The 16,663-nt window shown below is 34.8% G+C and overlaps 1 protein-coding gene across 5 annotated transcripts; it reads right to left on the bottom strand.

Moving 5' to 3' along the window:
- Window positions 1-4,907: 4,907 nt before the first annotated feature.
- fam169b (family with sequence similarity 169 member B) lies at window positions 4,908-12,771 on the bottom strand. Of its 5 annotated transcripts, none has more exons than XM_034305028.2 (9): window positions 12,713-12,771; window positions 10,494-10,612; window positions 10,287-10,389; window positions 10,121-10,206; window positions 9,783-9,957; window positions 8,828-9,010; window positions 7,156-7,284; window positions 6,059-6,129; window positions 4,908-5,691 (listed from the first exon to the last, which is right to left on the bottom strand). In XM_034305028.2, the coding sequence occupies exons 1-9, from the start codon at window positions 12,747-12,749 to the stop codon at window positions 5,572-5,574; spliced, it is 1,023 nt and encodes a 340-aa protein (XP_034160919.1). In that variant the 5' UTR covers window positions 12,750-12,771; the 3' UTR covers window positions 4,908-5,571. The 5 variants fall into 5 exon arrangements, with proteins under 5 accessions (XP_034160919.1, XP_034160921.1, XP_053091186.1 ...); XM_034305030.2 differs by having other exon boundaries at window positions 4,908-5,688; XM_053235211.1 differs by having other exon boundaries at window positions 10,494-10,597; window positions 12,713-12,762.
- Window positions 12,772-16,663: the final 3,892 nt, after the last annotated feature.

The following is a 16,663-nucleotide window of genomic DNA, read 5'->3' as shown; positions in this document are numbered from 1 at the left end:
TACTGTTTTATGTTTTAGGATTAAAACATACCAGAGCGACTTACCAACGATTTTATTTTTTAATTTATTATTGAACGACACGTGCTTTTTATACATTCACGAAGCACTTTATTAGGAACACCTGCACTCATACTCATTCATGCAGTTATCTAATGAGCCAATAGTGTGGCAGCAGTGCAATGCATAAAATCATGAAGATACAGGTCAGCACATCTTCACGTCAATATTTTGACTGTGGCATGATTGTTGGTGCCAGTCTGCTGATTTCCTGGGATTTTCAGGCACAAGAGTCTCTAGAGTTTACTCAGAATAGTGCAATAAAAAAAAAACATCCAGTGAGCAGCAGTCCTGCTGACAAAAACGCCTTGTTGATGAGAGAGATCAACAGAGAATGGCCAGACTGGTTTGAGCTGACAGAAAGGCTACAGTAACTCAGATAACCACTCTGAACAATTGTGCTGAGCAGAAAAGCATCTCAGAATGCACAACATGTTGAACGTAGCCTGGTCTGATAAATCTCGAATTCTGCTGAGGCACAGCAATGTTTTCTTTGTACGCTTTGGACCAATCAATCATCGCTTGAATGCCACAGCCTATTGTTGCTGAGTATTGTTGATGAGCATGTGCATCCCTTCATGGCCACAATTTACCCATCTACGAATGGCTACTTCCATCATGATAATGCACCATGTCACAAAGCAAAAGTCGTCTCAAACTGGTTTCATTAACATGACAATGAGTTCAGTGTTCTTCAGTGGCCTTCCCAGTCACCAGATCTGAATCCAATAGAATGCCTTTGGGATGTGGTAGAACAGAAGATTTGGAGCATGAAAGTGCACCTGAAAAATCTGATAGGAATTTCATGATGCGATCATGTGAACATGGACCAGAATCTCAAAGGAATGTTTCCAACATCTTGTGGAATCCATATGCCACCTATAATTGTGGCTGTTTTGAGATCAAAAGGAGACCTTACCCAGTGTTACTATGGTCTTCCAATAAAGTTCAGTGAATGTAGGTACATTTAATGTTATGGAAAGTCCACGAGACAACATAGTTTACGTTATCAAATTATAGAAGCTATAAACAGTCATTCCCTCAACAGTTTCTATTTTTTCTCTTTCTTAAGTTAATAAGGTGAAAAAAACGCAGCTTGTCATATTACTGTGTAACAGGAAAGCACTTGAGACTCCTTCCATAAAAATGTTAATAATAGAAACTTTATTAGAACCAGCACATTAATATAAACCTGTGATTTGCCTTGCAGCTTGCACTACTGTCACAGTTATGCTGTTATGTGAGGAATAAAAGACAAGGGACATGCTGTTATAGAAAAATAATCTATTATTAAGTGGTGTGATATGGCACACCTCAAAGCAGGGGTCTGTACCAGCCCATAGTTGATTATTTTCCAATAACATCAACTAATGAAGTATATTATTTGTATCAGCAATTTGCCAGTGATTGCAATATTTAATTTATTAATGAACATCATGCTTTTTAACTATTTATGATTACATTTAATGCAGCTTGTCATGTTACTGAGAAACCAGAAAGCACATAGTCCTCTGTACTGCAGACTCTCCCATGGTGGAAAACGTACTGATTGTTATAAAGCATTGATACCTGAAATTTCACAAATGTTAAATAAAAGTCTACTTACAATAAAATTTCACGGTTTTCTTTGTTAATAAAATGTTTTATGTGTTCATCTGTTTTTTTTTTTTATTAGTCTTAGATTATGTGGAGCATCCACCTTACAAATCCATATAGAAATGTTATATATAAAAAAGGTCTGGAGTTGAAACTGCATTTGGTAGCCATCATTAGGCTGAAATACATCATTAGGCCATCATTAGGCTGAAAAAACAAAACAGACCTACCAGAGAGATAGAGAGAGACTTTAGGACTGGCCAAATCAACAATTTGGTACATTCATAAAAAGAAGAAATGCACTGGCGAGCTCAGCAACACCAAAAGGCCTGGAAGACCATGGAAGACAACTAAAGTGGATGATCGCAGAATTCTTTCCTTGGTGAAGAAAAATCCTTTCACAACATCTAGCCAAGTCAAGAACACTCTGGAGGACGTAGGCGTATCATTGACAAAGTCTACAATCAAGAGACAACTACATGAATGTAAATACAGACAGTTTATGTCAAACCTCTAAAAAAACCTGACCAGGACTGATGCAAGATTAACTTGTACCAGAATGGTGGGAAGAGAAGTGTATGTAGAAGGAAAGGAAGGGCTCATGATCCAAAGCATACCATGTCATCTGTCAAACATGTGGAGGAAATGTTATGGCATGGGCATGTATGGCTGCCAATGGAACTGGGTCACTGGAATTCTGGATGAATTCTGAAACATATAGAGCTAAACATTCTGCTAAGATTCAGTCAAATGCTGAAAAACTGATAGGAGGGCACTTCACAATACAGATGGATAATGACCCAAAATGTACCACAAAAGCAACCCAAGAGCTTCTCAAGGCAAAGAAATGGAATGTTCTCAAATGTCTGAGCATGCTTTTCACTTACTGAAGATAAAACTGAAGGCAGAAAGACCCACAAACAAGCAGCAAATGAAGGCAGCTGCAGTAAAGGCCTGGCAAAGCATCTCAAAGGAGGAAACACAGCATTTGGTGATGTCCATGGGTTCTAGACTTCAGTCAAAGGATTTACATCCAAGTATTAAAAATAATACTCATATTTATGATTCTTAGTTTGTTCAATTACTTTTGAGCCTGTGAAAATGGAGGGACTTGGCTGTAAATGAAAATGGCTGTAATTCCTAAACGGTTAATGCAATATTTTTGTTAAACCCCTTGAATTAAAGCTGAAAGTCTACTCTTCAGTCACATCTTGATTGCTTCATTTCAAATCCATTGTGGTGGTATACAGAGGCAAAATTAGAAAAAAAAAATGTCACTGTCCAAATACTTATGGACCTGACTGTATATACACACCAGTCCAACATAACATTAAAACAATGACAGGTGACCTGAATAACATTGATTGTCTCCTTACAATGGTGCCTGTCACAGGGTGGGATATATTAGGCTGCAAGTGAGATCACAATTTTTCCCCATTCTTATCTTTGATGTGAACATTGACTGGCTGATTAGATCACCGCATGAATAAGCAGGTGTATAGGTACAGAATATGATTTCAGCACCATCTCACGATTACTTGTCAGCAAGTAAAATACACAGAACATTCTCAGGATGTTTCAGAAAGCTCCCCAAATGGTACTGATTAGAAAAAGAATGCAAATATTAGGTCAACAAAGTGGACTTGATGCTTTCAATAACAAAGTGAGATCCTTCATAACTTGTCTAGATCATGCTTATAAGCTATTTTAAACCATTGGCTCAGTAGATTTTTATTTTTTTTAGTCTGTTTGGTCAGAAGTTGTTGATTATTTTTCTGTAACAGCAGTAGTTTTGACTACGAGCCAAAAATCACACGTTTATATAATGCGCTTGTTCTAATACCCTATTGTTTCTTTAGTAACACCTCATTCACAGGGACTTGAAAGGCAGATCTACAAATGCAATAACTGATTATATTGTGAAGCTTTCTGTAATGAGACATTTATTTAACATTTATGAAAGGAGTCTTGAGTGTCAGCACTTTGTAACAGTCAGTAATGTCAGACATTTTGCATTTTGTGGTTTCACAATTACATGAAAAGTTATGTTTTTTTTCTTATTTCAAGCCAAAATTTTTAAGAGAGCGGGGAAAAAAAGAGGCTAGATAACAGGAACTAACTTTTCTTGCAGACATCCCACAACATTACATGTAACTATACATGGTTAAAAACCATGATGTGTCATTCATCAAGAAATTAAAAATTGTTATTGTTGTCAAATCACTGTGGTGTAAGAGGAAAAAACATTTGCTGTGCTGTTACGGGATAATAATCCACTTAAGGGTGGTAACTGAAGTGAATTAGTTCTCTATAACAGCACACTCTGTGGTGTTCTATTACTTATATAACAGTGTGAAGTAAACATGAGAGCGAGAGTAATTGTAAGGAACCACAGAGTTTACTGACAAATAAGAACGTACCCATTAAATAAAACTCTAACCTCTAACCTCACCACATTTTTCCAGGCAGCACAAGTGGGCATATTGTTTATGGACAGCTCACTGTCAAGTTTTTATTTTGAAAAACATTTTCTTGTGCAAAATGCCATCAATATATTTGCTTATTAGAGACATCAGAATAAGGCAGCAGTTGGGATGTCTTTGCTCAGCAGGAACTGTAAAACTGCCCAAACAAGCTAGGCCCAAACAGTAGGAAAACTTACTGAAGGTTGAAAGCTAAACACATCCATCTTTAAAATGAACCCTGATTCATGACTAAAGCTCCATTTATGCAGTTTGAATATTAAAAAAGACAGTTATGGAGACCCAGTTATTAACCAAACCTCAATTCCTGCGAGGATCCATTCAAACCCAGAGTTCATAAACTTAGGCAATTTCCATTCCATCCAAATGTTACTGTTAATCTTAAAAATTTCCATTACATAGCACTATGTGAAAGAAGTGGTGATTATTCCTTCCAATTTATAATAAATACATTTATATTAAATAACTAAATACACTCATACATTTTGGCAGTGAGTAAAAATCTGGGATTTGAGTATCAAGCCTGAATATAGATTTATAAAAACATTAGGGATTTTATATATATACAGTATACATATATACATACATATATATATATATATATATATATATATATATATATATATATATATATATATACACTGAATCGGCTTCAACAGGGAGATTATACTCAACATCCTGAACAATTGGAAGCAGGCTGTGTGGGTTGAAAGCTTAATTTGCCTTCCTCAAAAGGAAAACACTTCCAGATGTAGAAAAGGGAGCATAAAATAAAAGTCAAATGTTTTATTTTTTTCTCCATCAACCAAATGACACTTCTATAACAGAAAAAAAGCTACATTAAGCTTTAGCTGACAACTAACTAATATGGTTACAGATTAGTTTAAATTTGATTGTTGTTCAGTATTTTGTAAGGCTATGCACCTGTCAGTGACCTGCAGTTCCCATTCCTGCTATTAAATCCAGATGTAGCTTTGTTTGAATTGGAATTTGAACTTTGTTTTTCTTGACAAATGACCTTGCGATTTCAGTAACTGATGACTGTCTTTTCCTTCCTGGTGCCACATTAGGCAAGGGGGAAAAAATTCACATAAAGTGTAAAGAGGATTTACTCAAAAGCTAATAGAAGCTAACAGTACACACTGCACTGGTCTTCGTTAGAACACTAGAATTAGGGAATACTGAATACCTCAAAGGTTTTTAAATAAAAAAAGGTTTATTATTTATTTATTTTTAATTTAGATTTTTGGACACTGTTCAACCAGTAAATTCAGTGTCACACTAACACAGTTATGAGTGCTAATCATGTTTACAGTGAACACGGCATTCATTTTCAAGACCTTGTAAATGTCTCTATATTCTTCTGCAATCACAGACATTTTGGTTTTATGTTGTATTGCAACTACAAATCCCTGAGACAGTAGAACAGAATTTACTAGGATATCTTGGTTTTTTTACACTTCTGTGGCGTCCCAGCCTGGTCAGTTGGTCGCTTCTCGACACATCTTCTCTGATGCCTGCGTGGTTCAGTGCCTGCGAGTCGTGGCATGCTCTTCTGGAAAAGAATGAAGACTAATTTGAGAATTTTTGAGTCTATTGCAGAGATGAAGCAAAGGATTAATGATGTACCACAAGCTAAACTACAGGAAAAAAACTTAAAAATGTTCTGGAATTGAACATTCAAACCCAATTAATCTAGTCTAATAGGGTTTGAATGTTGAATTCCAGAACACTTTTAAGTTTTTTTCCTGTAGTTTAGCTTGTGGTCATGATCATTTCACGTGGTGGTGGTGGAGGTGGTGGGGAAATCACAATTGAAATCACTTGACATTGTGATCAGGCTCCACATGCACACACAGCTGCACCATGGGCTTTCAATAAGTCATGATAAACTATTATAAAAGTGGATTATGTAACCTCACCTTCCCTTTAGTGTCTGTGAGCTGTTTGTCTGTAGCTTGTGTGATGTGTGGACTCTCATCTGAGATCGTACCTACAAGAACCATAACATTATAGCTGAGGGTCACGCACAATACAATAACAGCAAAACTTTGTTTAACTCACATGAAAAAAAAAACAGAACATATAAAACCTTTAAATACAAATCTTTTCAGACACTTTAAACCCAACAGACAAAAGGCTTTAGAAGTCTTGAATCTGATTGGTCAGAAGGTGTTGATTAATTCTCTATGACAGAAGCCTTGGCAGTAGTGCCAGCTGAAAGGCAAATCACAGGTTTATATTAATGCACTCACTAAGATATGTTATCATTTCTATAGCATGGTAATTTACAGGGACTTAATACGCTATAACTTTGTTATAGATTTTTATTTTACGACTTCTACATTATTGATTCAGTACAAAAACATTTTATATTCCAAACATTAGTTTTCCAGCACAAAATTAAATGTTATAGAAAAATGTTTGTATGTCAGTAAAGAAAGCAGCATATTACATAAGAGACACTTTTCAGACAAAAAAACATAATGAAGGCTGCTGGGTTTTGCTGCAAAAATAAGAAGCAAGTACGACAGTCAAAATCTCCAGAAGAACTGTGGCTGATTCTGCAAGATGCTCAGTAACACTTACAGCTCATTTCCTTATAAAACTGCACACACTGTACCTGAGACTACTATTTTTTTTATTAAGCGAAGGATCGTCACACCAAATATTGACTTTGTTTCATTTATTACTGTTCACTGCTCTTTATAGTATTTTTTTTAATGTAGAAACATTTAGTTTCATTATTTTTGAAGGCATCTTTACTCTACAGCATTTCTTTGCATGTGTGTAAGACTTTTGCACAGTACTGTATATGTTTTTTTAATAACTTCTGTTTATAGCTTTTGATAGCTACTATAATGTAATTTATAATAAGACCTAACTTGTTGTATCATTCATTAGTAAAAAATTTGTAGTCATTGGTAAATCACTGTGGTATATGAAGAAATAAAACACTTTGGGATGTGCTGTTATTGGAAAACATTCAATCACACCACCACCACCAGAGCATGCTCACTGTGTGTTGGCTGGTGCTGGAGTAGTATGCTCAACCACACATTGCGTCTCTGACTCCAATTCCCAGGAGCCTCCACTTCATAGAGGTGCTCTCTTTGTTCCTGGTGAATCTCTAGGTACTTCTTGCATACTGCACACAAAAAGTTGTGACTAGCTGTGTAAGTAAAGTTTCCATCCCAAAATACAGACATATTGTAAAATGCAGATGTATTGAAAAGCCCATTCAAGCACTTTTTTTTTTTTTTTAACATTTTGTCAGTCATCACCATGGTGTGATGATTCACAAAAAGCTTTGTAAGAAGCAAAAGTCTGATAGAGGGAAAAATCTAAACCAAATACTGCAAAAACACAGAATTGTAAAACTAATAAGCAAGAAATAAGCCAGAATGCATCCATTATCAGTAATAATATTAGATGCTGACAAGTATGTAGATTGACAAATCACTGTTTCAAATTTAAAATGTGAGTACTAAATGTAAAACTAAACTCTTGTGCAAAATACACCACAAAAAATCTAATTAAACAGAAAATATAATTACACAAAGCTAACAACTGCCATCTGAATAAAAAGAAAGCCTTGAGGTAGGGAAAATAAAGCTATGATATCATTTTACATTGAGGAACAGCCCCAGGTGCTTCCAGTTTTGTAAAATATTAAACGAAAGGGCTAATTGTTGGTTTTCATATTGGGGAAATTTATAATAAGTTAAATTCATAAGTATTTGACATTAGCAATTCTTGTTTTTTTTTTGCACTCTAGTATATGTGCATTTTAAATGCAAACATTTACTGTGCAGAATGTCAGATTTAATTCACAGTAATTTCTGGTGTATTGTTTTATTTCAGATTCATTGCCCTGGAATACAGGGTGAAAATAAAAAGCGTTTCACTGCACATCTTATGTTGCTAAAGAAGGCCAATAATCCTAGATTACCCTGTAAATCCTTATCCTTCTGTTTGATAAAGGTATTAACAATTTCAACAGCATAAGAACAGAAGAAGTTGCTGTTACTGCATATTTGTAGTATTAGACAAAGGCAACATTAACAAATACATTATTATTTTCAACAACAAAGTTATTCAACAATCCATATCACCTATGTGAAAAAAAAAATTAAGAATTACTATGAGAAAAAGTAAAAAGCAATTGCTCCCCAGTTACAATTAAACAATTTTAATTGATAATTCAGCTGAATGAATATCATAAGCATGTTTAACCTCACCCTCGGAGCGAAGCACAAAATTTCTAGAGGCACACAATGTCAGTATAAGTTTCGATTGACCTCGGCATAACATGCTTCAATGAACCACAGTGACAGCCATTATTTCCAAATCGAAAACAGTTGGAACAGAAAATAGTAACAGGAGTAGCCGGCCGGCCAACATTTTTCTAAGGGTGCATTGACAACTCATCCAAGAAATCACAAAGGCTCCCAGAAGAACATCAAAAGAACCACAGGCTTCTCTAGTTTCAGCTTAGGTCAGCATTCGTGTCTCCACAGTATGAATGAGACAAATATGATTCATGGGGGGAGTAGCAAGGCAGAAGCCACTTCTATCCAAGTAAAACACTAAAACACATCTGCACACATTTGGGGTTGAAGCATTCCTTTATATTTTGTTGACAGACCCAACTTGTGTAAGACTAGCATTTCATTTTTAGCCTGTCTTACCTCCATACATACTGGGAGATATGGGATAGCTAATGCCCAGCACCCTCTCTGTGGGCATGGACTTGCAGAAATCCTGGAGCATCCTCGTGGCTAGGCCATTCCTCCTCCAGTGGCTGCGCACAAACACAGTGTCCAGCACGGGGAGAAGGTAACTCTGACCAGTGCATCCATTGCACAGGCTTCCTTAAAGAACAAAAAAAAAAAAACAGTTGTTAAAATGCACAAAGTTATTGTTCAACTAAACTATGGAGGGATAATTACGCATCTTGTATTGGATGGTTAAACAAGGTGAACCAAATCAAACTGAATAACGTGTTAACGAGCATTATACCACAGTGTGTTGAATTCCTAAATCAGATATGGTTATTAATTATCTATAGCAGCATATAACAACATAAATCACAGGTTTATATTATGTGCTTGTTATAATACGTTATTATAATACGTAGTAACAGCTCAGGGACTTGGATGATGGATAATCGACATGCTCTAAGGCTAATAATAAACAGATTTTTTTAAAAGTGTTGTTATGTAACAAAGGAAAGTACATAGTATAACCATTGATAGGTTAAACTCTTTGTTAGGAAACATTTATGTAAGATTTATGAAAAGGAGTATCCAATGTCAGAGCTTTGTAACAGTACAATGCTTTATGTGCTTCCCGGTTATTGGTAACATAGCAAGCTTTTTTTTAGTGTTATTAACATCAAGAGAGAGAACACGAGAGGATGGTGAGCGAATGACTGTTTATAGCTGCTATAAAATCAGGGATACCAGGAACTAACTTGTTTCACTTATCTAAGAAATGCACCACAGGTCAGAATAATGAGAAATGCAGTCTGATGGTGCTGTATCAGGGGAAGGATCGGGGTTGTGCATCTTTATTGTAGATCTGTCCAAAGTGATATTAATAAAACATTTAAAGTGATGTTTATAACAGATATGACACTCACACCTTTCTTTTTAACAGTGTAAAAGCCAACTGCTTCTCCATCTTGCCAGAAGATTTTGCCATATTCTGACACAGGATGAGTTGAGAAATACACGTGTTCTCCCAGAGACCTTTCCACCATTCCAAACACAACCTGACTTAGCAGGAATAGTATAACTCTCTCCATCACTGACTCCACCTGTAGTGATAAAGGTCATAATCTCTATAAAATGTCTGGTATTAATATCTTTATTTCCGTGAGTAATGCTGAATCATACACATATGCAGATCCTGCTTCCTTCTACATAAGCGAAACTATTAACAGTTTAGCTAAATCTTGCTTAAGCATGTGACCAACTTACAAACACAAGTCCATTTCTGGATTTGCTGGATGTCTTCAAAACATCACTGATGGGCCACCATTTGTGATGCATGTATATGGCAACCACTGAAAGAGTATGTTACGTTACTTCAAAACAGACAAAAATAGAAAAAAAAAGACTGAATAGGATTCTAAAGGATGTTAACCTTGGGTTTCATCTCCCGGTAAATGGAGGGCGAGAAGGTAATGAGGTGGGTCATCCTCGCCAAACAGCCTGAGCTTGCCTATATTGTCATGAGTTACGTTTACCTGTGATCAGTTGTTAGAATTTATCAAACAATTTTTTCTTAATAGTTATAGTTCTATTTTGTGGTTACTGTTATCTCTGCTGGTGTGTAGTCATGAGAACTGACCTCTGTTCCACTGGGAAGGCGAAATGACTTCATGTCTGACTCAAGACTTGACAGGTATTCAGAGTCAGGGCACAGTGCGTCATAATCCTGACAAGGCAGGTCTACTGGGTAGGAATTCACTGGAGCAATTAAGTTAGTACATATGACTGTATACAATATAAAAATTTTCAGGCACTGTGCAAACCTTGAAATATTTTACAGAAATTTTTAAAAGAGTAGCCTTTTTTAAAGCACATTTTCTCCTGATTTTTACTCATTGCCATTTCCCACCCACAAGATAGTTCTCCCTGTCATACAACAGCTTATAACCAGTGAGGGAGAGAGTTAGCATGTGCTGCCAATCCTCCCATCCTAAGATCAGGTTCAGTTATGCTCTCCTGAGCCACGGATAGCTGTACCATCTTGAGGATTCAAACTTGCGATCTCTCACTGATGGCAGACAAACTTTTAAGGCACCAACATAGCAGTCCATTTGAGCAATCCTCTTAACAAGGCCATTCTGCAAAGGATTCTAGCCATTTCCCCAACTAAAGAATTGAATACTTGCACTGCCACACCATTTAATGTAATCCTCTTTGAAATGTGTAAATTAAATTTTTATTACATTTTTTTATTTAAATTAAGCTGTATCAGCTACATTTGTTCATTTGAGGATTCAGACACGGTTGAACATCTTGTTTCTATTTGTTTCTATACTTATAATTTCTTTTGGAAAATACTGTAAATCCTTTATATATATGTAAATTATATATATATATATATATATATATATATATATATATATATATATATGTGTGTGTGTGTGTGTGTGTGTGTGTGTGTAATATTAATCTTTTAAGAATTAAATAAATACACTCATGAGCGCTCCTGTGCCACTATTTGCGCGTGTACTTTTACTGCAGTGAACTGTTTGTTTGAGGAAAAGCTAGAAACAGGGAAATTCACTTATATAGTCTTCTTGTACACAAAGGTAAAATCATGAGAATTATTAAAATGTTTGATGTAAAATTCAAACTAACACGTGTCTGGGTTTACAAAATTTTCCAAAAATATCTTCTGGGATGTTTTTTTTCCCTTAAAAGATTAGTCATCGTTTGGTTATCTGCCACACCTGATGCAGTCCATCAAGGGCCTGATAACAAGCTCACAAATGGAACCAGGATTGATACAGAAAGGAGAGATCAACAGTATTTATTTAATTCTTGCTAATTTCCTGAACAGGGATTTGTTGTTAAGACCATTAAAAGCTTAATATTTTGCCCATTTCTTTTTTTGACCAGGAGTGTATACACACACACACACACACACATTATACATACATATATATATATATATACATATATATATATATATATATATATATAAAATGTGTGTGTGTGTGTGAGTGAAATGAGAACAAATGTAGGCCTTTGTCTATGGTGTTTGTAATATCTCACATATTTTCAAACCCAATTTTCAAGGTTTTATAGCTTCAATATTTATGTATTTAAAGTATTTGTATTTAAATTATTTGAAATGTATAACAATGTATACAATGGTCTTTTATTGTTACTAACAATACATAAGTTATTGCCTCAGTCGTAATGTAACACTGCCCCCATGCAATGTATATTTATGGATTAGTTTTTGTTTGCTTGTTTGTTTGTTTGTTTGTTTGTTTTTGTTTTGTTTTTTGTAAATAGGAGGCCTATGTGGAGCATACGCATTTTTGTGTTTACCACTTCTAATTTTTAAAACAGCCGTATATTCCAACTTGGTATAATTTTAAAAAAAGTAAATGAATTTTTATTTATTTATTTAATTATTTATTATTTATTTAAAGAAAGGTTATCGCCCTTAGTACAGAACTGTAGAAAGTCAAATGGCGGCGCTACAGCTAGAGCGTAGTGAAGCCAGCGTCATGACGTCACTACGTCCGTACGCACAGACCAAAACACCCCTAAAGTAAAGGAAATTATTCCCATTAAAGCGAGTGTGTGCGGCGGTAGTTAAGCTAACTGAGCTCAGTTATAGCACTGTCCTCTCTCATTTACAGATGGTTTATTTCAGCTGTTTGGTGGACAAAATGTCCATGTTTAGCGTAGGCCCAGAGCTTCAGACTGTTTCTCATAGTTTAATTATATGCAGACGACTATTTGCAATAAAGAAACATCATTTTTTCATCTTTCTGTTTGCAGTTTTTAAGTTGGATCCAGTCCAAGCCAGGGGTTTGTTCTTACCTTGATTTGCAGCAGGCAAGTTACAGTTGGACTCCATTTTGAAGGTGCAAAATAACCTTTGAAATCTTTCCAGTTGTGAAACAGCGCCACCTGCTGCAGCATGGAGGCCCAGCGAGTCAGGGAAGCACTACACCTTACCTTTAAGCGTTTCATATATTACACTTAATAATAATAAAGCTATTACAGTTAGAGTCTACAGGAAGTCTACCCCATCATCATTACATCAGTACATCATTAATGTGATATTGTCTCAGTAATAATGTATCTAACACTTTATTAGTATGATTTACAGACAGTAGCCCTATCTGCTATTGATTATCATTAGATAAATAGACACACAGACTATCAAACTGACTTGTTCATGTAATCTGGCATCGTCAGCTTTCATGGAAAATCAGATTTATTATTGATGAGTGTTATGTATGTGGATTTTTTTTTTTTTTTTTTTGGTTTTGGTATGACTGAACTCCTGTCTGAATATTAATGTATACATAATTTTGTGTCAGTAAATATTTATAAATTAAAAACTTTTTACGCCTTCTTTGTCAATAAGTTTGAGCAGTAAATGAACAGCTGTTAAAATGTTGTTTTTCCCCAGTACCTTTTTAACAACCCATATATTTTTTAAACAAACCATATGTATGTATTTCTATCTGCCTTTGATGTACCATATTTTACCCAATATACTTTTGATATACTTAAAATGTTTCTTATGTAAAATACATATAATTCGGAAATAGCAAATTAAGAATTTGACTGTTTGCATTTCCAAATAATACATAATTTGGTAAAATGAATGTATTATTTAACATTAACAATAATTCACGGTATCACAATATCACAGTGTTATTTTCACTTTACTTTGCATAGCCCAAAATTTACTTTTTAATCATTGAAAATGTATATATTCTTAATGGATAACATTGTAAAATTAATAAGTTAAGCATTCGCACTAATTTAGTTCGCTTGCCAGACACCTTTCTTGCATCAAACTTAGGTACAAGAAATACATTTTAAAAATCAGCAAATCTTTATTAACTATACTCTAGTGCTGCAGAAACATTCAGTTAATTTTAAGATCAAAAGTTTCACACGTTTCAGTAAATGTGCCCATGTCCCTAAGCTCAAAAAACAAAACAAAAAATGGTTCTTTTCCTTGTTATGGATATGTTGATTAAATTTATTTTTTTTTTTTAATGCTGTGGAAAAATGGATGGCTTAGTGGCTTTATTGTGAAGGTTGACTGAATAGCTAAAAGTAACCAACTTCCTATTAGTTAACTTAGTGGCATAGTTTGTCTTTTTTTTTTTTTTAATAACAGAGGCATGTCATAGCTACACTCTTTGGAAAAAGATTAAATCTAAACCTATTAAAGGTTGCTTGGTTGTCCATAGAACTGGTGTTGGGCACCCGTTCACTTATTTGACTAGATTCTCCTTTTATTCTCCATCTATAAATCTACTATAAATGATTAAAAATAAACATAACCACAGCACTAACCACATAAAACATCAGTTGTGCCAAATGAACTTCAGAACTGTTGGGCCATAGTGCACTGCATATCAACTTTGCATTTGGTCTTAGTCCAGAAGATATTTTAATCAAATCATGGACTCTCACAGGATGTCACAGAAATGACCGAATGATATATGGCAATCTAGGTGATAAATATACCCTTTACATCTAATTTATGAGTTAATATAAATTTTAAGCCTTGCAATAATTTAACACACTTATGTGTCAATTATTTTTGGTTGTGATTAAACCTAGTAGTTTGTTGCAATAAAAACAAACAAACCATTCCTATTAAAAAAATAATAAATTTGGCTAGGGTTATTGAGGGTAAAGGGATTTTTTTTTTAAAAATAAATATTTTATTAATATCGCCTTAATTTTTTCTATATTTATTCTTTATTCTATGTCAGTGTTTTATGATTACATTTTTTTAAACTTTACATTTCTCTAATGGTTTCTCTGTTTGTGAAATATAAACATTAGACATAATATATAAGTAAAATCATTTAATCACGTTTATTACAGGTCAAAAGCATTTCGAACCCGAAGACCTGGAGATTTTTTTCTCTTTTGTGCAGCTCAAAAGAGTCTCCCACTGCTGGCCAGATAATGGCAACTGAGTTATTTTTTGCATCCCAGGGAACATATAGAACACACACCAAACTTGAGTTTTACAGTGGATATAAAAAGTCTACACACCCCTGTTAAAATGGCAGGTTTTTGTGATGTAAAATAAACTAAACTAAGTCAGACTCTTTTCACCTTTGTGAAAAAATGACAAACAACCAGAAATGTTTTAGGGGGAAAAAAGGAAAACAAAAAACTTCCAATACCCAGCTTGCATAAGTGTGCACACCCTTTTATAACTGGGAATCACATGTACAGCTGTCACTATAGGATCTATAAATCTATAAAGAGTTTACAAAGCAGGTATATTTCATTGTTGAAAAATATCAATCAGGAGAGCGTTACAAGGCATTGGATAGACCATGGAACACTGTAAAGACAATAATCAACAAGTGGAGAAAATATGGCACAACAGTGATATTACTAAAAGCAGGACCTCCCTCTAAAATTGATGAGAAGACCAGGAGAAATCTGGTCAGGGAGGCTGCCAAGAGGCCACAGCAACATTAAAAGAATTGCAGCAATTTCTGGCAAGTACTAGTTGCTCTCTCTCTACATGTGACAACAATCTCCTGAATTCTTCATATGTCTGGGCTACAGGGTAGGGTGGCAAGACGGAAGCCTTTTTCAACCAAAAAAAAATCATCCAAGCCTGGCTAAAGTTTGCAAAACAAAAGCATCCAATCTTCCAAAACCATGTGGAATAATGTGTTATAGTCTGATGAGTCCAAAGTTAAAATTTTTGGCCATAATACCAAAAAAGTTTTTTTTTTTAATGCAAAAACTAACAAACAAACAAACAAACAAACAACAAAAAAAATCATGCTTTGGGGCTGCTTTTTTTTTTTTTTTCCAGCTGGTACTGGGGCTTTAATCAGGGTGGAGGGAATAACGAATAGCTCCAAATACTAGTCAATTGTGGCACAAAACCTTAAGGCTTCTGCCAGAAAGACTTAAGATGAAGAGGAATTTCATCTTTCAGTATGACAACAACTTGAAGGACACCTCCAAATCAAAAAAGGAATGGCTTCGCTGAAACAAGATCAAGGTTTTGGAATGGCCCAACCAGAGTCCAGATCTAAATCCAATCAAAAATCTGTGGGGTGATGTGAAGAGGGCTGTGTACAGGAGATGCCCAGCTAATTTGACAGTTAAAATGCTTTTGTAAGGAAGAATGGCAAAATATTGCTAAGTCAGGATGTGCCAAACTGATTGACTCTTACCCAAAATGACTGAATGGCATGATAAAATCTAAAGGTGCTTCAACTAAGTGTCAGTTTAGGGGTGTGCACACTTACGCCACCAGGTTATCGTAATTTAAAAAAAAAATCTTTTCCCTCTAGAAGGATTCTTAGTGTTATTCATTTCAATTTATAGGTTGCAATTTCACAATAAAGGTAAAAGGTTCTGACATGATTTATCTTGGTTTCGTTTCGTTTCGTTTTTTTTTATTTTTACATCACAGAAACCTGCCACTTTAACAAGGGTGTGTAGACTTTTTATATCCACTGTATATTGACGTCCACAGTGATCTAGCAAAGCCTGAGAGACAAATTTTTATAGCTATTAAGAAATATAATAAAATACTAGATTTGCTGAACTGTACTTCTAATGAGCACACATGACTGACATCTCTCTCTCACCAAGATTCCTTATTAAAATGTAGACACTAGAGAAATTTACATCTACATGTTATTATTAATTACTGTACATAACATCTTTTCCCTAGAATACAAAGTATGTTTTGTATAAGTTTGTTCAATGAAAATAATTTTATGTTGGGTGAATTTAGATACATTGGGACACTTT

The sequence above is a fragment of the Pangasianodon hypophthalmus genome, chromosome 6 (genome assembly GCF_027358585.1).
Source record: "Pangasianodon hypophthalmus isolate fPanHyp1 chromosome 6, fPanHyp1.pri, whole genome shotgun sequence".
NCBI lineage: Eukaryota > Metazoa > Chordata > Actinopteri > Siluriformes > Pangasiidae > Pangasianodon > Pangasianodon hypophthalmus.
This window is presented reverse-complemented; position numbering and strand designations above follow the sequence as displayed.

Bases quoted from the DNA above. Each gene is read 5' to 3' on its own strand.
- fam169b (XM_034305028.2), bottom strand. From the start codon at position 12,749: ATGGAGTCCAACTGTAACTTGCCTGCTGCAAATCAAG. The intron at 9,011-9,782 runs GTGTGAGTGTCA...TTGTTCTTTAAG, and splicing joins TTACACTGTTAAAAAGAAAG to GAAGCCTGTGCAATGGATGC. The intron at 5,692-6,058 runs GTGAGGTTACAT...ATTCTTTTCCAG, and splicing joins TCACAGACACTAAAGGGAAG to AAGAGCATGCCACGACTCGC.